Source organism: Sycon ciliatum, chromosome 5 (assembly GCF_964019385.1).
Source record: "Sycon ciliatum chromosome 5, ocSycCili1.1, whole genome shotgun sequence".
NCBI classification, from domain to species: domain Eukaryota; kingdom Metazoa; phylum Porifera; class Calcarea; order Leucosolenida; family Sycettidae; genus Sycon; species Sycon ciliatum.
This window is the reverse complement of record NC_088647.1, coordinates 2,306,736-2,333,002: the sequence shown is the minus strand read 5'-3', so window position 1 is coordinate 2,333,002 and position 26,267 is coordinate 2,306,736. Positions and strand designations below refer to the sequence as shown.

General features: G+C 44.7%; 1 protein-coding gene across 2 annotated transcripts; it reads left to right on the top strand.

Moving 5' to 3' along the window:
• Positions 1-1,003: 1,003 nt before the first annotated feature.
• LOC135817135 (putative uncharacterized protein DDB_G0271606) lies at positions 1,004-25,341 on the top strand. 2 transcript variants are annotated; one of them, XM_065330258.1, is made up of 5 exons: positions 1,004-1,129; positions 9,641-10,552; positions 14,460-14,657; positions 22,726-22,773; positions 24,827-25,341. In XM_065330258.1, the coding sequence occupies exons 1-4, from the start codon at positions 1,103-1,105 to the stop codon at positions 22,729-22,731; spliced, it is 1,143 nt and encodes a 380-aa protein (XP_065186330.1). In that variant the 5' UTR covers positions 1,004-1,102; the 3' UTR covers positions 22,732-22,773; positions 24,827-25,341. The 2 variants fall into 2 exon arrangements, with proteins under 2 accessions (XP_065186330.1, XP_065186329.1); XM_065330257.1 differs by having other exon boundaries at positions 24,824-25,341.
• Positions 25,342-26,267: the final 926 nt, after the last annotated feature.

Here is a 26,267-nt window from a genome sequence, read left to right as displayed (position 1 = left end):
GCATTTGTCAGATCTGGGACGGCGAAATCCGTGTTGCACGTCATAAATAATAATGACATCATGAGTTCATAACCCCCAACTGGCCCCAAGCAAGAGTGTGCAACTTAACTGGCAGTCACCCAGCGCTCCGCGAAATTCCTACATTACGTCATGCGCAACTGTTACTTGTCATCCGAGGTAAAATTTAGGTTCCTTGCGATTTCTGGAAACTATACCCGGAACCTCTCTAAACTCAAGGCTATAGCCTTGACATTTCGAAGCTTCTATTTGAAGACGGTTCCGGTGGGACGTACAAGTATTACTTTATCAAAAACAAATTCTTTCTCCAAGAATCCCTGGACATCAACGACAAGAAGAAGGTGTAGCTTGTGCCAACTGGCGAGGCAAACAGATTTTGCATTGCTGTCGAGGATAAACATCTGATAGCTGTGAAACTCAGCCGAGAAATGCTCCTTCCACGCATTCTCAACTCCCTCAATCATTTGAAAATATATTCAAGGGAAGCACGGAAATATGCCGAGAAAAAAAAAGGTTTTGAACTTCAGAGACCTGGCTGCACTGCACTGGCGAAAGCAGAAGGCGACAAAGAGTTGCCATTGCGGGCATTGGCATGGAAAAATAGTCTTGTTTTTTAGGATCGAGCGCTTTGTTTTGCTTCTTCAAGTTCTTTTTGGGAACTCACACCAGAATCGCAGTTTGAGGCAGTTTACCCTGAGGAAGCATCCCGGTTTGACTGCAAAGTTTAGAAGAATTCATTGGCATGACTCATCGCACTGCACCAAATATGACGCAATGAAGGAATTCCGCCGAGCGGGCTTCCATACAGACAGATACTGATCAGGCGTTGCACACTCTTGGGAGTTATGAGCTCTTCGTACTACTGCACTAGTAGATCCGCTGTGTATTTACTGAGTAGTCGCTAGCAGTAGTACATGTATAAGAATGCGCTAGCAGCAGTTTCTACACCAGTGTAGTGTTGAACTGACACTGCTAGCAGTAGTAAAACGGAGTGTGTTTCCTGATTTGCAATCTGCTGTTTCCTGATGTGCTGCCACAACTAACTTCATAAGTACTACTACCTCATTGAAAGAGACGACGTTCTATGGAAGGAGAAGAGGACAACATGGTGGTAAGAATTATTATTGATTAATTGGTTTAGAATGCTTTCGGACGATTCAGGCAACTTTATAAGTAGAAGAGAGGGGTTTGAGCAACATTGGTCCAGACTCGATCCCTGACCTGGAGTTCACAAACTCAGTTTAGGTATGGACTCGGATGGAAAGCCAAGGATTAATTTATACAAAAGAGAAAGGATCAAGGAATTACAAGTTACGCTATACCGTCCAGTGTCCACTAACAACACCAGTTACTAAACAATCAGCTCATGTGATAACATTGCACGACACTGACCGACGGCTCTTTGGATGCGCACTCCAACAGCCTTAAAACTTTACAGCTGAGACTTCCAGCTCGTGCTTATCTTGGTTTCGCTCACCTTCCCCTCCTTATGTTATTTCTATAACTTAGAACCTTCCAAGTAATAGTTGGAAGGCTGTTGGAGTGTGCATCCAAGATGTGCTAGAGCTGTTAGCCAATTAGTTGTAGAACGTCAGTACAGTCGGTCAGTGTCGTGCAATGTTATCGCATGAGCTGATTGTTTAGCAACAGGTGGTGTTAGTGGACAGTATCGTAACTTGTAGTTCCTTGATCCTTTTTCATTTTCGGAAAAAAGTATTTTACCGCTACGATCTCGACCTACGTACCCGTCAACATCAGGAATACAGTTATTAATAGGTTGTGCGGATAGACATGACTGACTAATTCGTGATCGTGATGCTGTATACATTACGATAGTATTGTTTTAACATCACGAGGTGAACAGGCAGGCAATGCAACCGTCCTGCTTTAGACCAAAACATTAATTTTGTATACATTTGCTGTCGAAGTGCCGACGTCAAGACGCAGCCCGGAAGCTCGTAGTTGTGCGTAGTGTACAAGGCCATGTCACATGTGGTGACAAACAAAAGTTGGGTCACCTGCTCTTGTCGTGTTTCCAGTCACGGCATCCCTTTGACTGGGGCGCGCTGGTGCAAGATGGCGAGTTCAATTTTTTGTTTTACTTCAAGAAGCTTCTTCTTCGCGCTCAAGCCATCGTGCAGTGTTTTTCCCGCGGAGTGTTCACCAGCACCTGAGAAATAGGACTTCTGATTTTCGCTTGCCGCTGGACAAGGCAACGGGCCCAGAGGTGGCTGGTCTTAGAACCAAAAGAAATCAGAGATGGCTGCGATAGAAATAACAGAGACACCCAGCGAAAACTACAAACTCGGCGACAAGTAGCAGCAAATTTGAAATAAAATTTAATAATAATATTCTCGCTCGCGCTCCTCAGTCAAAATGATGCTGTAGCTACATGTACAGTAAGATCGGGCGCCGAAGAACGCAGGGGCTCGAGCGCAGCCTAGGAAAGTTCTTAAATTTTTGATTCTAGCCAGACCGTTCTTATTCACACGCGCGCGGCGAGTCGAGTGACGTCATGACGTTTGTCATGTACATGATTGTACATGTACATGTAGTGCAATGTAGTACTTCTAAACTAGTGGGTGGAAGGGGACGATGAGGATGTTGCATCGGATGTTGAGGCTAGTGGTGAGGAGGATGGACAATGAACATACAGAACGTCATCTGGTGTTGAGAGTTGATTGTACATGGATGCCATGAGCTCCACCTGCAATGATGGTACTGTATGGACAATCACGGCATGCATAAATGCAATGTATATGCTGTCTCTATGTTCTTGTACATAATCATAATAAATACTTCAAGCAAGTTATTGTCCAGATTCTTACATACATGTACATGTATATGCTTCAAGTACATTGTACACATACATGTACATGTAGCATGCTGAAACTCAACTCCTGGAGCTTCCTGTAATACTGTGCATGTGCTATTACTATTATTACTATTATTATTATGTACAGGTGTTGTGGCGAGCTCAAAGCCGATCAGTTAAATACTGCACTCATGTGGAAATTCCAAATTTTAAAAGTGTTCTTAAATCTGATAATTTTAGCCTGGACTGTTCTTAAATTTTGCCGGTTTTCCAGCCTGGGTGTTCTTCGGCGAGGTGTTCTTCGGCGCCCGATCTTACTGTAGCTGTGTTCACTGCATGCATGGTGCTGCCACTGGAAACAGGACAAGTAGTTGAAGTGCAGGTACAGATGACGCGACGTTACGGTCGTTGTTTGTCACCACTTAAGTACTTCGGCAGTCGGCACTTGGCCAAGTACTACTACTAGTACACTAGCACTAATACTACGCGTTGTCACGAAACAGTGACGTCAGTCTACGAAAGTAATGACGTCTAAACGGCCAGGGAGTAGTAAGGTTACGTCAGATTTCTACTTTTGGATCCACTAAGCCTAGGCCTATAGCAAGAGTACATAACCCCCCAGAGTGTGCAACTCCACTATGGGTGCTGTCCCGACAGAATTTCAAGTTGACGTCATTTTGATGATGCAATGCGCACTGTACACGGATTATCAGACGAATCCGGAACCTAGCTAGGCTAAGGTCCAAAAGTAAGGAGCAAGGTGTACAATCTATTCATCGCCGTAAGGTCGAGCGCCGCAGCGGATAATGCCGGCATTATATTCGGCATTATGAATGATGCACCAACGCATATGGCCCATTGGCCTGCCTGCGAATCATGAGGTCCGGAGTTCGAGACCCGCACTGGCAGCAGGGAACGTGTAAAAAGACTTTTTACGCGTGTTGAACTGCGCCGACACCCACGCGTGGTCAACTGGGTACTCACAGCTCGGAGTGAGTTGTTGTTATTGTTTTTGTTGTTTGGCTTTATTTAGAGTGGAGTTCCAAAACAGACCTAAACCTAATGACAATGGTCCCACTGATAATAAGAGAAAAGAAAAAAATATAAAAATAAGCGGACAAACAGAACAGAGAAGAAGATAGTTAGATAACTAATATGAGCACGGCGGCAGGGAAAAAAAGTCACAAGCACGGCAACCGGGAAAAAAAGGAGTGAGTGAGTGAGTGAGAGAGAGAGAGAGAGAGAGAGAGAGAGAGAGAGAGAGAGAGAGAGAGAGAGAGAGAGAGAGAGAGAGAGAGAGAGAGAGAGAGAGAGAGAGAGAGAGGATAACAAGGGTGCAGTTTACAGGGTTATGCCTTATGGGCCGTTACACGCCTGATTGGTTGAGAGACTCGCCTCCTCTCCCCTGACTCACTTGTGAGGTCTGCATTCGCCACTGAAGGTGTAAAGGCATAGTGGTGGCTAGGCTTAGGCTCCGGCGGATTATGCTCGCGAAATCATGGAATTATGCTTTCATGGAATCTCTCATTATGCTCGCGAAATCATGGAATTATGCTTTCATGGAATCTCTCATTATGCTCGCGAAATCATGGAATTATGCTTTCATGGAATCTCTCATTATGCTCGCGAAATCTTCATAATTATTATGCTTTGGCACGCGGGGATACATATCACATTTTTGTACTTGTGGAGCCTCAAAATTGAGAAAATCGTGCCTTTTTCGTACTTGCAAGTGGCCATAAGTACAACGAAATGTTACATGAGTATCCCCATACCAAGGTATCCGTGCATGCTAGAGATCAACATGAAAAGGAGAAAACATACTTCTTCTATTCATTCGTTGACTGCTTTGTAAAAATATTTTTTCATTGCCAAAATAGTTTGAGTTACCTTTGAAAATTATCATGTTCAACTGTCTTCGTAATCGTCATACTCGTCCAATGGACGTCACCCTCAACCTGCGAATAATCAGCTCATCTCTCCCGTAGCTCCACCTCTCCTTCCATCATGACCGAACATCAACTATACCTCTTCTTCTTCTTTTTTAATTATTAGAGCAATATCCATAGCCTGCACAGTCATGGCTGCTAAAGTCCAGAGGTCATGACTTCGTAACATGCATAATAGATATCCTTAACTAAAAATACGCTAACGTAAACGCAAACCTTTCCTTACTTCAGATCGTTCAAGCTAACTTTTCCCTTAGCACAAAGTACGTTATAGTTGAGACGAAGTAGTCGTGACAACCATGGCGATATGAATTTTCGTGTCAACAGATGCGGGAAATTCAAAATTTTGAACCAGGGATTAGTTTGCTGTCGTTCCGAAAGAATACCTTGGCGAGGTCTTTTACTCTGGTATAGCAAAAGCACAGCGAAAATGAGTTTTCGCTGTTCCCAGGTCCTTGGAAAACCTTTCCTAAACGCAGCACCGAAGACTGTAAGGGTTCTCCAGCTCCAGCACGTCTGGGAGAGGCTGATGAATTTCTTCCTCAGGAGTGCCGTGGAACTGGTCCTTTGTTTCCCAGATGGGATAGAGGGAGAAAGGCACGAAGCAGAGGACGCAGACATTGTCAACTGAAAGGCAAAACTCGCCAAAAAGCTAAATGTCACAAGAGGATGCAATCTCGACTCTCATCTCGATCTGCAAGTGCTTTTTTATCTCCCGCCAGTTACAAAACAATGCGAGTTTTTGCTTTTTTGCAGAATTTCCATAACGAACGTCGGCCCGTTATTTTGAGCTCTGTAACGTTTTTCCGTTATCCGATAACGTCTTGTGTCACGGCTGGGAGTGAGTACCGTAAAAGGTAGCGTTATCGTACTTTTGCTAAGGATGTCTAATGTACATGTACGCGGAGTTTTGCGGATTACCCGTCACTATCTCGTCCGCCCCAGGATATCTAATAAAGGCTGATTCACTCGCATCTTCTGCTACATGTACTATATCAGCGCGAGAAAGAACTTTGAAGAAGACGAGTTCGAGCATACTATACTGTATTGTCGTGATTTCTACCCTGCTTTTCATTGAAAACACTATCTGCATGACCTCCAAGCCCTTTGCCATGCAGACCACCAGCACTGAATAATGCCATTGATCAGGTGCATTGTGCACAACTGTGTAGCCTACATACTACTTCTTGAAGTAGAACTGTGGTACAATCATGTAGTTATGCTCCCACCTACGAAAGGATGCCACATTATGCTCCAAATGTTCAACCACCAAAGTATGCCAATAATTATGCCGGCATAATCCGCCGGTGTCGAGTGGTGGCCTGCGGAAGCGAAGGCTACTTAGTGTGTTTCTGAACATTCAAGTGATGCTAACCTGTCCCCGGGGAAAATCGCGGAAAAAAATCGCAAAAAACGCGGCAAAAACGCGGCATAATATAGCATAATTTGCGGTGAATTTGTGGTAAATATGCGGTAAATATGCGGTGAATATTATTGATATCATCTCGCGGCGGCAAGTTTGCAGTTGATATGAGGCAATTTTCAGTGAGTATGTCGTGAAATCAATCAGTTACAAGTCTCTGGTGTAAGTACTCGTCATATTTGAGTACAAAGCCGCCACGATGAGACGTTGCAGACCGAACAGTGCACTGTGTGTACGTGTAGTGCAACAAAAAAGTTCAAAAAACGCAGGAAAATCGCGGAAAAAACGCGGCCGCGGAATCGTGATTTTCCCCGGGGACAGGCTAACGCGGATTCCGCGAATATTATTGTATTATATTATGACACTATCCAAGCATTAGAGAATTATGGAGCATTAGAAAGAAACAAGACGAGCAATCGTCGAGCATTGTGTGAGGTGTGGTCACCGTCACCGGTCGGGGACAAGGCACTGCATGGGAGTTACAGAATTTCCAAGATTTGGATCTTGGTAATTCTGTAACTCTCAATATATTTTGTCTTCATGCCGTGTGCCAAGAGCTATTTCCATCAAATCTTGTAAATCTATATCCATGCCTATTCTTGCTATCCCGGAGTCACGAACTCTCCCAATACAAGCTTTTCAGATAACGAGCAGAGAAACTCTCTTCAAATAAAAAAATTCTGTGACTGTGAAATCAAAGCCGTTCTGCTGACACTGCATAGCCCGTGCGCGTGCAGCAAACGTTTTACGTGACACTTCCGTGGCTTGCTTCAAAGCAACCTTCAACTTGGAACCCCCGCCGGATGTACCAGATATGCACATGGGGATATGGCCCCATCCGCCCATGCTTGCCCGGGGACCGGATGACGCAATGTTTGGATTTCGTTGCGCCAGACCCCAACCTGGAGTTGCACACTCTGGGGGGTTATGGACTCTTGGTTATAGTTGAGACGAAGTAGTCGTGACAACCATGGCGATATGAATTTTCGTGTCAACAGATGCGGGAAATTCAAAATTTTGAACCAGGGATTAGTTTGCTGTCGTTCCGAAAGAATACCTTGGCGAGGTCTTTTACTCTGGAATAGCAAAAGCACAGCGAAAATGAGTTTTCGCTGTTCCCAGGTCCTTGGAAAACCTTTCCTAAACGCAGCACCGAAGACTGTAAGGGTTCTCCAGCTCCAGCACGTCTGGGAGAGGCTGATGAATTTCTTCCTCAGGAGTGCCGTGGAACTGGTCCTTTGTTTCCCAGATGGGATAGAGGGAGAAAGGCACGAAGCAGAGGACGCAGACATTGTCAACTGAAAGGCAAAACTCGCCAAAAAGCTAAATGTCACAAGAGGATGCAATCTCGACTCTCATCTCGATCTGCAAGTGCTTTTTTATCTCCCGCCAGTTACAAAACAATGCGAGTTTTTGCATTTTTGCAGAATTTCCATAACGAACGTCGGCCCGTTATTTTGAGCTCTGTAACGTTTTTCCGTTATCCAATAACGTCTTGTGTCACGGCTGGGAGTGAGTACCGTAAAAGGTAGCGTTATCGTACTTTTGCTAAGGATGTCTAATGTACATGTACGCGGAGTTTTGCGGATTACCCGTCACTATCTCGTCCGCCCCAGGATATCTAATAAAGGCTGATTCACTCGCATCTTCTGCTACATGTACTATATCAGCGCGAGAAAGAACTTTGAAGAAGACGAGTTCGAGCATACAATACTGTATTGTCGTGATTTCTACCCTGCTTTTCATTGAAAACACTATCTGCATGACCTCCAAGCCCTTTGCCATGCAGACCACCAGCACTGAATAATGCCATTGATCAGGTGCATTGTGCACAATTGTGTAGCCTACATACTACTTCTTGAAGTAGAACTGTGGTACAATCATGTAGTTATGCTCCCACCTACGAAAGGATGCCAAATTATGCTCCAAATGTTCAACCACCAAAGTATGCCAATAATTATGCCGGCATAATCCGCCGGTGTCGAGTGGTGGCCTGCGGAAGCGAAGGCTACTTAGTGTGTTTCTGAACATTCAAGTGATGCTAACCTGTCCCCGGGGAAAATCGCGGAAAAAAATCGCAAAAAACGCGGCAAAAACGCGGCCAAAAAAAAGAAAAAAAAGAAGTAAATTATCGTATCCGTTCCCGAAGGGAACTCACGATGGCCGCTAACACCCGATAAACCCTAGCGGCAGATGCAGCGCCTAACGGTGGGGGTGAGTGGGTAAGTCTCACAACCACTGGCACAAGTGCCGAAAGCGACCCCATTAGCTGCATCCATGTACCCCTTGTGCCTGGCCACAAGTTCCCAGTTGACTGTGGGTAGCAGCACAGCTGGAAAAACCGCTCCCAGGCAGGACTTGAACCAGGTACCTCTCGTATCTCAATCATGGTCTTTGACCAACCCACTGTGCCTGCCTGGTCGCGGCATAAAACGCGGCATAATATGGCATAATTTGCGGTGAATTTGCGGTGTAAATATGCGGTAAATATGCGGTGAATATTATTGATATCATCTCGCGGCGGCAAGTTTGCAGTTGATATGAGGCAATTTTCAGTGAGTATGTCGTGAAATCAATCAGTTACAAGTCTCTGGTGTAAGGACTCGTCATATTTGAGTACAAAGCCGCCACGATGAGACGTTGCAGACCGAACAGTGCACTGTGTGTACGTGTAGTGCAACAAAAAAGTTCAAAAAACGCAGGAAAATCGCGAAAAAACGCGGCCGCGGAATCGTGATTTTCCCCGGGGACAGGCTAACGCGGATTCCGCGAATATTATTGTATTATATTATGACACTATCCAAGCATCAGAGAATTATGGAGCATTAGAAAGAAACAAGACGAGCAATCGTCGAGCATTGTGTGAGGTGTGGTCACCGTCACCGGTCGGGGACAAGGCACTGCATGGGAGTTACAGAATTTCCAAGATTTGGATCTTGGTAATTCTGTAACTCTCAATATATTTTGTTGGGGAAGTGCCGGAGATCTGCGGCATAACGCCATTGTTTCCACACGCAAAAGAGTAGTAATATTTCAACTAAATCTCTTGCACAGGTTGCCAGGGAGACAGAGATGCCCAGATAGGAGACTCGATAAGAGTGTACTTCTAGCTGCTCTTCTAAGTACAATTATGTATTCGAGTGCTGGTGCATAATCCATGATTGGTGGATGGAGCGGGTGCGTGATCCTTCCGAAAATACCGAAAAAAAACCTCAGACTGTTTATTGGAAATGTACCAACTCTTTACAGCCTACACGGACAGCAGTTTGAGCACGGAAGAGGCACAAACATAATATGTTTGTGCCTCTTTATAACTAGAGCATCAATTCTACTCCCCACTAGACCTCTGACTGTTGATAGGTGAGCCACTGCCTACTGTGACATACAAAGCATCAAAAACATTTGAACGAATGTCCTTCCATCGTGTTGTAACAGCTTTTAACACCTGAACAACATCAGTGGTGGCGGAGGCTCCTTCAGCGCTTCCGGGAGGGACTACAGCGACGTCAAAGGCAACGACAGCAGCAGCAGCAATATCAACAACTCCAGCAGCAAGGACAACAGCACCTGCTTCAAGAACAGCAGCACCTGCAGCAAGATCAACAACTCCAGCAGCAAGAACAACAGCGCCTGCAACAAGAACAACAGCAGCTGCTGGAAGATCAACAGCACCTGCACCAACAACAACAGCAACTGCAACAACAACAACTGCAACTGCAACAACAACAGCAGCAGCAGCAAGAACGACAGCAGCCGCTGCACGAACGAACGTACCGGCAGCAAGAACAGCAGCACCTGCAGCAACAACAACAGTGCCAGCAGCGACAGCAACTGCGAGAACAACAGTTTCAGCAGGGAGAACAAAAGTGCCAATGCCAGCTGCTAGAACAACAGCGCCAGGAGCGACAGGAACTGCAAGACCAACAGCGCCAAGAGCAAGAACAACAGAGCCGCTTGCATTGGCACTACCAATACGATCTGCTAGCATTTCAATACCAGCAGGGACAGCAACTGCGAGACCAACAGTGCCAGCAGCGACTGCAACAGCGAGAACAACAGCATCATCAGTTAGCACAACAGCGTCAGCTGGGAGAACAAAAGTGCCAATGCCAGCTGCCAGAACAACAGCGCCCGCAGCGACAGCAAATGCAAGATCAACAGTGCCAGCAGCGAGAGCAACAGCGAGAACAACAGCGTCAGCAGCGAGAACAACAGTGCCAAAGGCAGCTGCTAGAACAACAGCAGCAGCAGCACGAATCCGAGCCAGAACAACAGCCTCAGCAGATAGAACGGCGCCAGAGGATGGAACAACAGATGCAGGAACTAGAACAATGGTTCCAGGAGCAAGTAAGACGAATGAATCGCCAGAACGGTGTGGTAATCCGTTGTGGGTGGGTGTGTAAGGGGGGGGGGGGGGGGGGGGGCTGGTGGCTCGCACTAAACTTTCTTGCCTGAAAAGGCCTTCTAAAACAAAGGACTTGGGCAGGCACATACACACTGTGCATGTACGTGTACCTGGGTCAGGGAATTGTCTACCGTAGCGACGCGCATATAAGCACATGTGCCTATACCCGGGCATTAGCACACCCTCACAAATAACGGCATGGGCTTAAGTTATACGTGAACCAAAGTGCGGTCCATCCCGTGACACACAGACACCACGAAAACACCATGTTCACATAGTTCAATGTGCATTGCAGTACTGCAATATGTGCATACTTATGCAAGGTACCGGTACACTGGTAACTCAAGCGCATGCGCCTAGCCCTAGGTGTGAGACAAACGACCCGCAAAAAATAGCAAATAACGCAAAACTCACTCATAAGCGAATGGGCCTTTATGTGCGTCACTGCGGTATAATAATTATACTAAGTATTACCGTATTTGCCGGAGTATAACGCCCACCCGACTATTACATACCCCCACCAATTCTTTAAAGAACGTTTTCGCAATTCAAAGTTCATCCAGAGTTCAATGTGCAGCCTAGATAAGAGCAGTATCGATCATAAAGACAGTATAGTCATCTAGAGTTCAATTTACATGTATTATGTGCAGCCTAGATTTAAGAGCACTCTTGATCATAAAGACAGTACATCCAGAGTTCAATGTGCAGCCTAGATTTAAGAGCATTATCGATCATAAAGACAGTTTAGAACGAGGTCTGTCTCGTTGTCCAGGAAACGACCAATCAGCGACATTCCCGCCAAGGGCCTTATCAGAGTTTAAAGCCCGCTCAATCGTTATTTTACTACTCTTGATGACGCGTCGAGGGCCTTGGATTAGTTTAAAGCCCGCTGAATATACTCTAAACTGGTGCGTACAACTCCCTGTATGCATTATAGTACGGTGCAGATAATGAACTCTGCATAAAATGGACGGTGTACAACTAAAAGCTACGCATTTCAGAAGTGTGTACGGTTTTTGCCTCCCGTATTCTTTCATCTGTACGAATTTCCTTTGTCAACAGCTTGCGGAAACCTATAAAAACCAAAGATCGAAGTCATTATAGGTATCGACAAGGGGCTCTCAAATCCCCTAAATAGCTCCACAAGCTATGAATAAGAATGAAGCTCGCAATAAGAGCCCAGCATTTCATTTGCTTCTATTTTACTTTAAGTAGTCCTAAGTGGTGCTGAGTTACCATAACTTACCAGAAAAAATATTCTTTCATACCACACCAAGTCTCTCTGCACACAAACCACAAAACTACCCAATATAATGGTACACAAGCATGATGGAAGTGAGATAATGCATGTAACCTCGTTCTAAAATAGTTAGTGCATGGCAGGGAGGGTCTTATGGCTTGTTTGTGCCCTTCAGGGTAGCCCTCGGGCCTACGGCCCTCAGGCTAACCTGTCGGGGACTAACAAGCCATAAGGCCCTCCCTGCCATGCACTTACCTATAAATAGTCATCTAGAGTTCAATTTACAGGTACATGTATTATGTGCAGCCTAGATTTAAGAGCACTATTGATCATAAAGACAGTACATCCAGAGTTCAATGTGCAGCCTAGATTTAAGGTGGCAGACTACCCAAAAATTCGCTGAAAAATCGAATTTGTAAATTCATATTGAGTGCTATGTCAGTTGAAAGAGCATGAATAGCTGCAAATTCTCTGAAAATTGTGTCCCGATCTGACCGGCCGTTCAAGAGTTATGGCCGAAAATGTGCCCTTGCAAGGAAAGATTTTTTTGTTGCACGCTGTCATTTGTTCGCAGCACTGTATTTGAATGTGAGCAGACCGTGCGCACCTTGTCGTATCATGGAAACACGTGAAAGTGTGCAGAATTTTGCTCTAAGTCCAAAAAATCAGGTTTTTGAGCCACGTATTGGGCTGCACGGCGGCGGGTGAAGCCCGCCGCCGTGCAGCAGGACTTTTGCCAGCACCCTCGTGACGTTGCAGATATGTGGCTTGATTATTGTAGTTGACGTTGATTTAGTGACTTTGGCAAGTTTGAGTCGTGTCAAGAAGTCAGGTAGGATTCAGTACTAGGCAGTAGTGAAACGTGAGTGGTAGTCTTTGCCGGTTTCTGAGGGTATCCTGGATTTGGTGTGCAGCGCTGTGGAAATGGCTTGCTGTGGAGGTCCCAGCACTGGATGTTGTATCAAAGGTACGACCTCGTAGCACGTGCTAAACCTAAAAAAATTCAAAAATTGACTTGGGTCTGTGTGAGTGTGTGAGAGAACGCCCACTCGTTCTGTTGTGACAGATTCCAGGGCCTCGTTGAGGGGCCCTACCCCATCACCCATGGCTGCTTCTGGACTTGTTCTAGGTTTGGGTCCCGCGCACGGACAGAATGAGCACGAAAATGTGAATAATTGTAAATGCATTTGTTTGGCTCCTGGGTGGCTCGCACACCGTGGCACTATGCCGGAATTTTGAGTTTTTCCGGCCTGGAAAGCCTGTCAGTGAGGCGCAAGAACTTGTAAATCATGTCCTGAGGGCCAGCATAGTGGCAGGAGTGTGTGGTCAAAATTTCACTCAAATCCATTGAGAAACACCAAAGTTACGGTCAATTGAATGCCATATGAAATTTATGGGTAGGCTGCCCCCTTAAGAGCATTATCGATCATAAATACAGTACAGTCTATGGTGTGCCAATCGTATCATAAAATTACGTTCGTAAAATGCGTGTGCTGCCAAAGGGGTATCGTACCCATTATACATTAGCAGTGTAGCTGGCAGTGAAAAAATAAAAAAATAAAAAAAATTATCGTGTCCGTTCCCGAAGGGAACTTACGACGGCCGCTAACACCCGATAAACCCTGGCAGCTGGCAGTAGATAATACAAATGCACACAGTCATATAGTTTGAGGTAGCAAACTAAATTCTGAACAGTTTGATGCATTTACTGCTTTTCGAAGTGCAAAAATATTCACGGTTCGTGTGAGACTCGGCTGGAAGCCGAGTTTTCCGCATCCACAGGAACGCCACCACCTTCTTGGGCCCAGGCGCAGATGCAGCTCCTAGGCAGTGGGCGGTGAGTAGATCAGGCCCACCACAAAGTGGTCAAAGACCGAAAAATTCACTGCATCTATGATTCCCTCGTGTTAGGCCACGAGTTCCCAATAAACTGTGGGTCGAAGTGCAGGCACTTTCATATTCGGGGCATAGTGCGCACTTGCGATTTGGTGCCTGAAATTGTACGTCTAAAGTGTGCACTATTCTCCGGAAAATACGGTGCTTGTATGTGGCCACATGATTGTATTACATTATTGTTCTGCAGCAAAGTACGTGTGCTATCTGCTGTCTGTTGGTGCGTTGAGATTAGGCAATGAGAACATGTGAACTACTGAGTACAGTCCATTTCAAACTATAGACGCGTACCTAGGCAAAAACCGTTATGCCAGCATCTATACCACATAAAATCTGTGATCAGTTTGTGCATACATTTTTTCCAAATTGGGCGTCTGTAGTTTTGAAATGGACTGCAAGTACTTTACTTTTACACAATATAATGTGTACGCATGCATGGGTCTAGTAACCAGTGAACTTCTACCACGCACTCGACAGTCTAAACAGTACTAAAGTCATTATGGCTGGTAGTGGACTTCATTGTGAGTCCGTGTGAGGGGTGGTTGATCTTTGTGTTCTGCGGGAGGCATTGGTTTTGCCAGCTATCCACATGGGCTAGCAGGGGGTGATGCGGTGCTGCTGGTGCGTTGCACGCTCAACCGACCAGCAGTCTGGGAAACATTGAATGCCAGTCTGCACACTGTAGTGTTGCCATGTACACGACTGATTGTATGCAGCTCGCATTCACCGAACTGGAGGCACTTCAGCATCAAGAACAACAGCAAGATCAGCAAGAACAGCAGCAGCAACATCAAGAACAACAGCAAGATCAGCAAGAACAGCAGCAGCAACATCAAGAACAACAGCAAGATCAGCAAGAACAGCAGCAGCAGCAGCAGCAGCAGCAGAACCAGGATGATCTATCGTGCCTGCAAGTAAGACTAATGAATCGCCAGGACAGTGCTGTAATCAGTTTGGGGCTAGCTTAGGGGTGCTGCGGGGGGGGGGAGGGGGGGCTGGGGGGCGAGGGGGGGGGGGCGGGGGGGGGGGGGGAGTGGGGGTGCTGCGGAGGGGGGGGGGGGTGCTGGGGAGCGGGGGGGGGGGGGTGGCGGATGGATCTCACTAAGCCTTCGTGACTAAACAAGAAACACTCCTAAACCAAGGACTTGGGTGGGCAGACACCTGGATCGGGGTCCAAATGTTATACTGTGGTTGTCTGGGCAATGCGAACTTGTACACTTTACTTGTACACAAATGTGTACGCGTGCATTGTTCTAGCAGTCAGTGGACTACTCAAGCCGAGTTTATTCAAATAATACGACATGGAAAGAAGGAAGAAAACCAAAGATACAAGGGATGAAACTCGACGATGAAATCAAAATGAAAATGCCAGTGGACTACTACTCTGCACTCTAAACAGTCGTACAGTCATTAAGGCTGGCACTGGAATTCACTGTTAGTCCACGTGTGGGTGGTAAGCCGTCTCCTCTGCGGAAGGCGTTTTATAGGCCACAGAACGAACGGGTTAGCATGGGTTGAGATGGCTTCAACCAGAGCTTCTGGGCTTCTTTCAATGGCAGGTGAACTATATCCAGGGGAAAGCATAAGCAGGGGTGAAATGAAAAATTAATGAGAAGGGGGGGGGGGATTTGAAGATCAGCAGAGAAGAACAAACAGTAAAACAGAAAATGGGAGTGAAAAGGAGTGTCAAAAGAAGGTAAAAGGATTTTAGCTACTCAGAATCGGTGAGGATTTGGCCCTGCATGGGAGACGCACAGACATGTGAAGTGTCTGCCAGCCTGCTCGTGTCTGAGGCACTTTGGGCTTACAACAGAAAGTGATACAGGCTGACAGCACTAGCGGGAGGAAAACAAGCTCTTGGGCTTAGACTCTTCACTTCATAATTCCACACAGCAATGAGAAAGAATGATGGGTTTATATAGGCCAGATGGAGAGAGCAGCTGGGAGCGAGGGCAAAAGATTACTAGGAAGACAACTGTTGAAAGATCTACAAGTAAGGAAAAAGACCTTTGAATGTGTGTGAGCTAGGGCTGAACAATAACATGGATTCGGGGAAGAAAGCTGTTGGATGCCTAGAACCGGGAAGGAATCTCGCAAGGGATCAAGAGGGTCAGTGATGGGGAACGGACTATACAGGAATCAATGTAATGTATTAGTACAGCATGAATGCAGAGCAGCCTGGCCCCGCCACCACTTCTCGCACATATTTGGGAATATAGTGGACTTTCGTATAAAATAAAAAAATTGCGATAGGTCATGCCGTACCGGTCTTGCAAGCAGGGCTATCTAGTCCTAAGTGGTTGCGCGTGAGAAGCACTTAGATAGAATGTACCTGTTAACTACAATGTAACTACTGGTAGAGACTTGGCTGTGTGATTACTGACAGTCAGGGATACTACACATGTACCCAGAAAAGGCTAGAATGGACGTGATCTTGACTATTAAAGAGGGTGCGGCCCTTATCCATACCCGCATGAAATAGTCTAGGATCGGCCGGACAAAATGCTACGGCAGCAACTCCGCCCGAATGAAAGCAGGCGAGATGGTGCCCAATGGCACTGCCAGATTGGAGCAAGATGTCAGCAAGTGTTACTAGTATTCCGCTGGAGTACGCTAGCCACAGCTGAGTGCGCAGATGCCTCTCAAGCATTTCCATTGGGTGTGATGACATCTGAATATGGTGATGAAATGAGGTCATAGAAGTTGAACTCGATGACAGCACCCAGCAAAGTCACATGAAACAAAATTGGCATCGTCAGCCTTCAACTTCTTCCAGATTTATCACATGACCTTCCAGATGAAATCTCCTCAGATGCACTTCTTCCAGATCAACTCTTTTCAGATGAACTGCTTCCAGATGAACTCTTTTCAGATGCACTGCTTCAAGATGAACTCTTTTCAGATGAACTGCTTCAAGATGAACTCTTTTCAGATGAAGCAAAAGGACAAAACATAGGGGATGTAGGGATGCCATACATTGTATCAGCACTTGACCACTAAAGAGAGGACACAATGCTCTGTGTAGACCCAGCTGAAGCGCTCACACACACATGATACCAGTGGACAGTCGGCAATACTGACACTGTGCCGTTGCTGACCAGCCGCACAGATCAAAGCATTTGAAAACCTTTCGGTGCCAGCACATCAAAATCATAGCAGTGTGCGAAATCTCCACCAAGGGATGGGCAGAGAATGTCTGCAGTGGCACACATATTCACAAAGTCCAAGCTGACCCTGCGGAGACAACCACCATGCTGAGTGGCCACATTCTGCAAGGATAACAATAGCCTGAGCGGACTAGATAGGCTGGAGTCACCTAGCAGTAAAAGTCCTGGACATACGTATGACTGTTACTTGCAAGGGTAAGCTGCTGGCAAAAGAAATACACAATTCGCGTGAGACTCGGCTGGAAACAGAGTTTTCCGCATCCGTAGGATGGCAAGCCATGGACCAAATACAAAACAAGAGGACTGATGCTGAATGGTAGGCTGTGCAGCTGATGCAATGACACGTCCATTCGAGAAAAACAAGGGAGAGAGAGAGCCTTTTTGGAAGAAAGCAGTCTATACGCCTGTCTCAGTATTACAAACAGTAGCAGCAGCAGTGTTCGCACTGTAGATCAGGTAATGCGAAATCTGATTGTGTTCGTGGGTATTCCGATAGCCACTTCTCTTTTTTGTCACCAACCTGTGTACGTGGTCTCGCCCATATGAAAGTGTTAGAAGCTACTTAGAAGTATATATATATTATATATATATATATTTGCACTGCCCAGCTACCTTTGGGCTTTGTGTAAACAAAAGAAAAATGTAATATCTCTCAAGTTGTTTTCTGACACCCCAGATCCCACTAGTTAGTGTACCGTCTATTTCTTGTTTTAATTTACACAGTGTGTGTTTTAGTTCCTCTTGTCTCAATCCTAACCTTCTCTTTCCCTCTTTTCCCTTTTTATTATCTCCCCCTGTGCATAAATTCTTCCCTGAATTTATCCCCTAGTTGTAATGTTTACCACCCTTGTGATGCTACTTATCCCTATGTTTCATTGGTTCTGCTGGCTTGTAATTCATTTGAAGAGAATGCCCAAAGACTAGTTCATGAATTTCGGAGTCCTTATTGATGATAAAATAATTTTTATCCAGCGCATACGCCAAAAGCGAATAACAACTAATTATCACATGGCACGTGATTGTTGCCCGTACTCCAGCGAATCAGCACCTTTCGCGCCGCGGGCAATAATATGCGATATTGCCCGCAAAAAAATAGTTTATTTGCCCGCAAAAAAATAGTTTATTTCAGTGATCGCGTGACTACGACGACTCTGTAGACTGTACGACTCCACGACGAGTCGCAGTGTAGCATTGAGACGAAGATGGAATTCTTTTTGGAGATGGACATCCCGGCAATGGACATGGCCTCGGACGTCTGCCGTGTGGTGCTTGCAGGGATCATTTGTTCAGTCATGTTGGCAGCCTGACCGTCGGTAAGCTTGTGGATAAGATTCAGTTCTGCTCGAAGTGGTACTGTGATCACAAACAATTATTTGAAATAACACAAATTCAACTCAGCGTCGTGCGTTTTCAAATCCTCGCAAAGACTTTTTTAGTTAAGTCACTGCCTGTGTGTGGTCTTTATGTGCCACGCAAAACTCTTACCAGGCTCATCTGTCCTCTGCCTTCACCTTTGCTTGAACAACAAACACAACAATTCAGGAATGTTTTGCAATGAAAAATACAGCTATCTGGAGCTGAAAAAAAGAAGAAAAATTGTCCTCAGAATTACACACCAGGGAGTCGTCAAATACTTGCACTTGTTGCAGTACTGTATTTGACCACTTCCTGATACACATGTAAACATGAAGAAACTCGTTGTGGTAGCACTCTTAATTATTCAACTGAAATTATGATTCTGCTGTATTTTATTGTCGTTGCCATGTCTATTGCTATGACGATGCGGTGCCGGCACTTTTTTTCTGTCTCCGTCTTTCAGCACTGTATACTCTCTGATGGCCTGCAGCAGACTTTTTGTCAGGGTGTAGGAGAAATATCTTCATTTTTCCTGTTTTGATAATGATAGCACATCAATATACATTGTGGTCATAATGTGTTGGCATTTGGGCTAATTTCAACAGCAGCCCAATGGTCTGCTCTGTGGGCCATGTGATAAATGTGTTATCGCATGGTTGCTGCAGGCCTTATGGCATATTATTGCCCCTCGAGGTTAGCCCTCGGGCCTACGGCCCTCGGGCTAACCTCTCGGGGCAATAATATGCCATAAGGCCCTTGCAACCATGCGATAACATATACATAGAGCGGTTGTCAGTTGACAAACCCTTTTTACTCCCGTAGCTATGCAGAGGACGTTACTTCAGTAACGTCTGGCGCTAGCCAGGGTCCAGACAGCTTTAGGCTGTGTTTACATGAGAAATTTCAACCCGGGTCGAGTTCAGCCCGGGTTGAAAGTCTGTACGACAGACAAAAGAGGTGAGCGTTTACATGAAGACAGTTGACCCGGGTCAAATACTGATATGCCGCCAAAAGTCCACTTCTACAGTCCTGTATGGTCACGTGAATCCGTTCGCGCGAAATTTGCATCTGCAGTGCTGTTCAAACCTGGCGCGAGATACGCACAGAAGTACGTTTGTACGATTTTCTTGACCCGGGTTGATTTCAACCCTCCCCTTGGGGGGAGGGTTGAAATCAACCCGGGGCGAAATTTCAACCCGGGTCAAGCGCAATGCGTCATGTAAACGCGCCATTCACTTTGTGCACATGGCGGGTTGAAATCTGACCCGGGTCGAACTCAACCCGGGTTGAAACGCTTCATGTAAACACAGCCTTAATTTGGTGTTTGCGTGTTTGTGTCACGCCTGGCGCTATCCCGTATCTGTCCCGTACCGTACCGTACCATCAAACACAGCTGGCCACATACAGCTGGCCGCACTATTGAAATAGGGCTTTCAAACTAGGCCTTGGCGGATAATGCCGGCAGAAAAATTGGCAGAATTAGGTACTTTTTCTGGTAAGTTTCATGCATGTTTGGTATGTGGATAAAGAAATGGAGCAGAATTCGAGGAATTGCCCGCCATAAGGTTTGTATGGTTCTGCCAATTTCGGTGCAAAAAAAGCAGAATCTGCCACCTTTTCGAGCATTATCCGCCAAGGCCTATTTCAAACGCAAGATCATAACGTGAAGCAACTTGGAAGAATGAGTATGAATGCGAAGTATTGTATTGTATTGTATTGTATTTATTTAAAAGGATTCTCCAAAAGCAAATGGATGCTTATCACGGAAGTCTCCCACATAAATATCGCAAGAAAAATGGGGAAATGGGGAGAGGAGAGTGGAAGATGAAGCATGGGAAGAAGGGAAACAAGTACCTAAATATCGAGGTATAAAAGCAGGAAAGAAATCGACGAGGGAAGAAATCACCTCTGCAGATAATAGCGGGACATTTAGATGAAAAAAAAACAGCAAGGATTAATTTCAAGGAAAAAAATTTCTCAAACGGAAAAGTTCGGAATTCCAGTCAGAGAATATCTATGCTGAGAGTAATGAGCCTTTAGAGCAATGCGAAAATTGACAGAGGACTGAACGCAGCGGATGTGTTCTGGAAGTTTGTTCCATTCCACAGATAAACTGAAGAGAGGGGATTTAAGGAAATGGGCGCCAGAACGAGGTAAAACTATAGAGGACGGGTGACGACAACTAAGGGATACATTGAATTTGAAACGAATTAGCAAAGTGTATGGGGGAATGCATGTAGGGCGATAGTGCGGGTTCGAATCCCAGGTAATGCCTGAAAAATAGGAAAATTGAAAAAATTATAACATCCCTATTCATTTTTGCCGTCATCATGGTCATCAAGGCCGTAGATGGTGTCGTATTACCCTCGACCGTACCTGTCCCGTACCTGTCCCGTACCGTGCAATCAAAGACAGCTGGCCAAAATGCATACCGGTATTCAAATAGGGCTTTCAAATACAAGATCATAACGTGAAGCAACTTGGAAGAATTAGTATGTATGTGAAGTGTATCGGGGGATGCATGCAGGGCGATAGTGCGGGTTCGAATCCCAGGTTATGTCTAAAAGCACAAAGTAGAAACGTATAAGAATTTATAACATCCCTATGCTTTTTTGTCTAGGTCATCAAGGCAAAAAAGCATAGCGTAGGGCCCTGAGCTTCCAAGCTCTCCCGTTTACAATGCAGTTGCGTGATGTCCACCACTTTCTGAACTTATTGATGATGATGTGGAAGAATAGCTTCAGGTTTGTAGTTTTTATTTCCCAGACAAAAGAATGAGTACCTTTATAGGGTAAAGGTGACGCAATTGTGCACTGTCTACATAGAAAGGTGGCATATCTAAAGAACTTGAAGGTGACGAAGGTCAAAGTCCAAGACTCCAAATGCCAAGCTATCATCATTGAAACAACCGACGAGGAGACAATAGTCGCAAAATAGCAATAAATAAGATTAAATGTGCACTATTGTTTTATTTTAATATTATTATGAGTGCACATTTAATCCTATTTATTGCTATAATCATTGAACAAGAGGGGTAATCACTGAATATACGAACTATTCTAATAATAATTATAATCATTGCCTAAATCTTTTGTGTAGAGTCCGGAAGTCAACAAACATGCATGGCCCGCGTAATGAAGTTGAAAACGCTGTGAGCACTAGGATTTAAAGCAATACTTTGAAGTACATTAATAATCTTAATAATGCAATTAATGTAACTAAATGCGCACTCATATCACAACCATGGGGACGAATAATGTATTCCAGAACGTTTTATTATCACAATTATCAATGGAATTCGTGACTAAAGAGAATGATGAAACTACAATAGGATTTATAGCTGTTTCACTCCAAGTGTATAAATCCTATTGTAGTTTCATCATTCTCTTTAGTCACGAATTCCATTGATAATTGTGATAATAAAACGTTCTGGAATACATTATTCGTCCCCATGGTTGTGATATGAGTGCGCATTTAGTTATATTCATTGCATTATTAAGATTATTGTCTCCACGTCGCCATTTTTAATTAATAATATTAGGAAATTAGAGGCCACATGCCACGTACTGCTCTTTTCTCTCCGAAACTCAACACTTGCAAGCCAGATATGAAAGAAAGAGAAAATCATCAGTCATACCACCGGGACAGAGCAGCACGTGGCATGTAGCCTCTAATTTCATAATACTTTGAAATTCTCCGTGAAGTCCAAATTTGAAATTACATTCATAATCTTTAACATAATTACTACGGTTTCAACTAATCGTAAAAATCATTTGCTCTTGTCTTTGTTGGTGATGGAAGACGCTTTGTGTTCCGGTGGCATCAGGTTCCAGTACATACTTGAATGTCTTCAAGCAGATGTAAAAATCGAGTAGTTTAAATTGCAGCTGTTGCAAATGTAGCTGGTATTTGTGCTAAATTCGCTAAGAGAATTTTTCTTTCCTTGCAGGCAGCTAGCTGGCCTCCATCGTCCATCATGTTTTAGAAGTAAAAAGTAAACAATTCCGTTTTCGCCGGTATTGTTTCCTTTTTACTTCTACTTGACCCTTTGAGGTGCCACTGAACGCGTGAAAGTACTCTATTGCAGTTCACTCCACCATTTCCACCATAACTTACGTTCTGTTTGCTTGATTCTGACAATCTAGGGCTCTTTGAAATGCTCTTTTCGCTGCCAAGAGAATGAGGCCACGCTCAATTCCGGTTAATATAATTATTGTTTTTCTCGGCGTGCCAAAGTCTCAGCGTGAATCATTCATGCGCACTTCACACTTTTCAAAGTATTCGTCTAGGGTTAGAGTTGATTTTTTTCACAACCTTGATACGTCCACATAGAGTTTCTTTAGATAACACTATTTCAAATTTTCACGGTTTTGATTGCATCTCCGAGTTTCATCTCTTGTATGTTTGGTGTTCTTCCTTCTTTCCTTGTATTGAACGCAATTCTACTACCACTATGTAGCAGTAGGAGAGCCAGGATGGCCAACCGGAGCACCGACGGGGGCTGCAAGTAAGACTGATTTTTCGTATACTTAGCAACGCTATAGAAAGAATTAACTGTGCCATCATGTCCACACACATAAACACCCACCCACACACACGCACGCACGCACGCACACACACACACACACACACACACACACACGGCAATGTAGCAAGGGTTGAACGTTTTCTTGTGACTATCTTCAGCCTGTTCAGGGTCTGCAGGCATCTGCAGGCAGGCATAGTGGGATGGTCTAAGAACATAATTGAGAAACAGAGGGTACCAGGTTCAAGTCCTGCTTGAAAGCGGAAGGAATTTTTCCAGCCGTGCTGCGACCCACAGTTAATTGGGAACTCGTGGCCTGGCACGAGGGTAACACGAATACAGCTACTGTTTTTTAAACAATGCAACACAATATTGTGGAACGGATACAGCTAATGGGATTTCGGTGTTTGACCACTTGGTGGTGGGTCTGATCTACTCACCTCCCACCGTTTAGGCGCTGCATCTGCGCCTTGATCCTAGAGGGTGGCGGCGTTCCCACGGCGGATGCGGAAAACTCGGCTTTCAGCGGAGTCTCACGCGAACCGTGAAATTTATTTATTATTTATCTTCAGGGTAAAATCGTCACTGATGGGTGAAAACGAATAACACGAGATTAATAAACCATCAGGTGCTAGTATTATAACCACACAGAACATAAACGAAAATATTCTGGCAAAATTACGTGCCCATAAGGTCTTGTGAGGTGCGAAGGAATTTCACTTGTACCAAGTACGAGTGTACAAGGCACAAATGGGGACATGGGTGAAGCAAGAAGGGGAAAAGTGTGGGTACAGTGACTGATTCCTTGTGTATGCATACATGTAGGTCTGGTTTTCTGCTTGTGGATGTAAAACTGCCCCTGACATTTTCCACTGGCAAAATTATGGGCAAATCAATGTCCAAGAAGTACAATGATGTACAAGTAGTTAAATTCTGATGCACAGTTCAGGTTATCCTGCATAGTCCTTGATTGGTGTAGGAAGCAGGAGAGGAATCTTTCCAAACATCCCAGCTGACAAAAATCTCAGACTATGCGCTGGAAATGTTTTGACTTTCTACAGCCTGCAAGGAAAGCCGTGTGAATCAGAAGCCTGAGTCGTAATTACAGATATCAAGAGTAGATAAACAAGAGTGTGCAACTCCGGATCTCTCCTGCATAATCTGCAGATACCCCCGTCCACGGCGGAATTTTTTGTTGACGTCACCTTTTTTTCAGAAGAACGCGCATTTTGCCGCAGAGCAGTGTGAGTGCACGTGCTGGGCACCGACCTTGTAATGTAAAGCCGGCCAAGAGCACGAGGGAAAACTTTCCGAAAGACTCGCAGCGCGTGCGTCGTCGAAAAGATTACGTCAACAAAAAATTCCGCCATGGGCCTACCCATCCGCGAGTTGCCCCACTCTTGTTTATCTACTCTTGCAGATATGACTAGATCATGAGTTCGACTCCCTTCTACTACCAGATGTTTGCCTGTTTATATGACAATGTCTGTCTACTTAACCCATTCAGCGCTACTGGGCCTTGCCTATGGTACTCTGCATATAAAATGCTAAAAACAGGGCCAATAGCAAGTTCTAAAACTCAAGGTTCTTGCAACTGGGGTCCTCAAATATTTTGGAAATGATTGCCAAGACTATCAACCACAGGGTGACAGAATCGATACAGTCTCCAAAAAGGACAGCGCCTCACAATAGGGGACGCAAGTTTGCTCATATTCCGTGAAATACGCCAAATGCGTGAAATTGCAGCTGAAAGATCGCTGAAAAGAGAAGAAAAAAGACCCGTAGTGTTTCCAAGCGGGATCCGTACCAACGACCTATCGTACAAGAGGCAGGATCATGATCCAACTGACTATCAGTGCTTTTACACATCAGACAGTGCCAGAAATCACTATATATCCCATGACGTCTATAGACGTCATCCCGCGCATGGGGGGCATTTTCAATGACGTCTATAGACGTCATCAGCGTTCAATGGGTTAAACACACAAAACATCAACGACGTGTGACTGTGTGTTGTTTTATTGTGTTAAAGCAGGTTTCAACAACTGAGGAATACCAGCGGCTGCGGCAGAGGAGCCATAAGGCTATCCAGGGTGCTCAAAATCAATGATGTGCCGTTCCCTACTATGGGCACGTGGGTGTTGTGTCTCCACGTGGCTAGATTTCAGCAACTTACTTGTGTTGTCTTTCATTCAGTTATCTTCCATAAACGGACTTTGTAATATTTAATATCTTCCTTTCTGGCCTCAGCTGATTAAATCTTACTTGGTTACGTTGGCTCTTATGCATGTATTGCAAGGTATTGCACGGTAGATAGACACTGACCGTTGTGGCTTCATGCTCTGGGTCATCCCGATAACGATATTATTATTATTATTATGATAAGGAGAGCAGTACTAACCTTGTAATGCGACATAATAGTGATACGCGTCAGGTACTAGTTGACGTTTGTGGCTTTTTCAGTATGGGCTGGTATGCCCAACAATCCAGAGCGAACTTGCCAGATATACTCTCTCTCTGTGTCTCAGGGTGTGATTAATAAAAGATGGATAAAAACGTTTCCGAACACGTTTACTAGAGACATTCATCTGGGAAAATACATCTCAATACTGAAATCTAGCAATATACAACGATATATACGTGGAAGAGTACGAAATGCAGTATGTGAAAGAAAATAGGAGAAAAGAAGGTGAAGTGGGAAAGACAAGAGAAGTGTGAACTAATAACAGGGGTGGGCAGGTGAGAAATAATAACAATGTGAGACTCAGAGAGGGTGAAGTGTAAGGAGTTTGCGCATGGGTATGTGGGTGGGTGTATGTGTGTGTGAATGCTAAGAATATAGTCTAAGTTTAGTTACATTATCTTTCTGGATGCATAGGTTGGGGTTATGTTTGCGAATGAAAACAGCTTCCAATACTTTTAAAAGGTGGCAGCCTGGTCATAAAATCCCTGAAAAATCGAATTTGTAAATTCACATCGAGTGCTACATCAGTTGAAAGAGCATGAATAGTTGCAAAATCTCTGAAAATGTTGTCTTGATCTGACCAGCCGTTCAAGAGTTATGGCCGAAAATGTGCCCTTGCAAGGAACATTTTTTGCTGTGGCATGCTGTCATTTGTTGGCAGCGCTGTACAGTCCGTATCGCCTATAAGGTTGGCGGCTATAGTAATATACCGGATATAGTGATCAATTTCTCAAATTCATTTTCAGTTGCCATAGCTAAGTATACACAGTTACCGCGAATAGTAATAATCGTCTATAGTAATAATTATATCGCCTATAGTGATCAAATTCATATTTCAAAAGACCTTCGTTACAATTATTTTTGCATCGGTTATAGTGATTGATGTAAAATCAAGCGATGTCAGAGGAGAACAGAGTGTTACTTCTTCGTGAAGAACTTGTCCAGTGAGTGTTGTTTGGTGAGTTTTGCTCGTACAAGTTGCCAAAATATGCCTCCATCATGAGGAAATGCT

What these genes read in the sequence shown, in the direction of transcription:
- LOC135817135 (XM_065330258.1), top strand. Translation starts at nt 1,103, where the DNA reads ATGGAAGGAGAAGAGGACAACATGGTG. An exon ending in GAGAAGAGGACAACATGGTG is followed by an intron (nt 1,130 to 9,640) that starts GTAAGAATTATT and finishes GTGTTGTAACAG; the next exon opens with CTTTTAACACCTGAACAACA. An exon ending in AACAATGGTTCCAGGAGCAA is followed by an intron (nt 10,553 to 14,459) that starts GTAAGACGAATG and finishes GATTGTATGCAG; the next exon opens with CTCGCATTCACCGAACTGGA.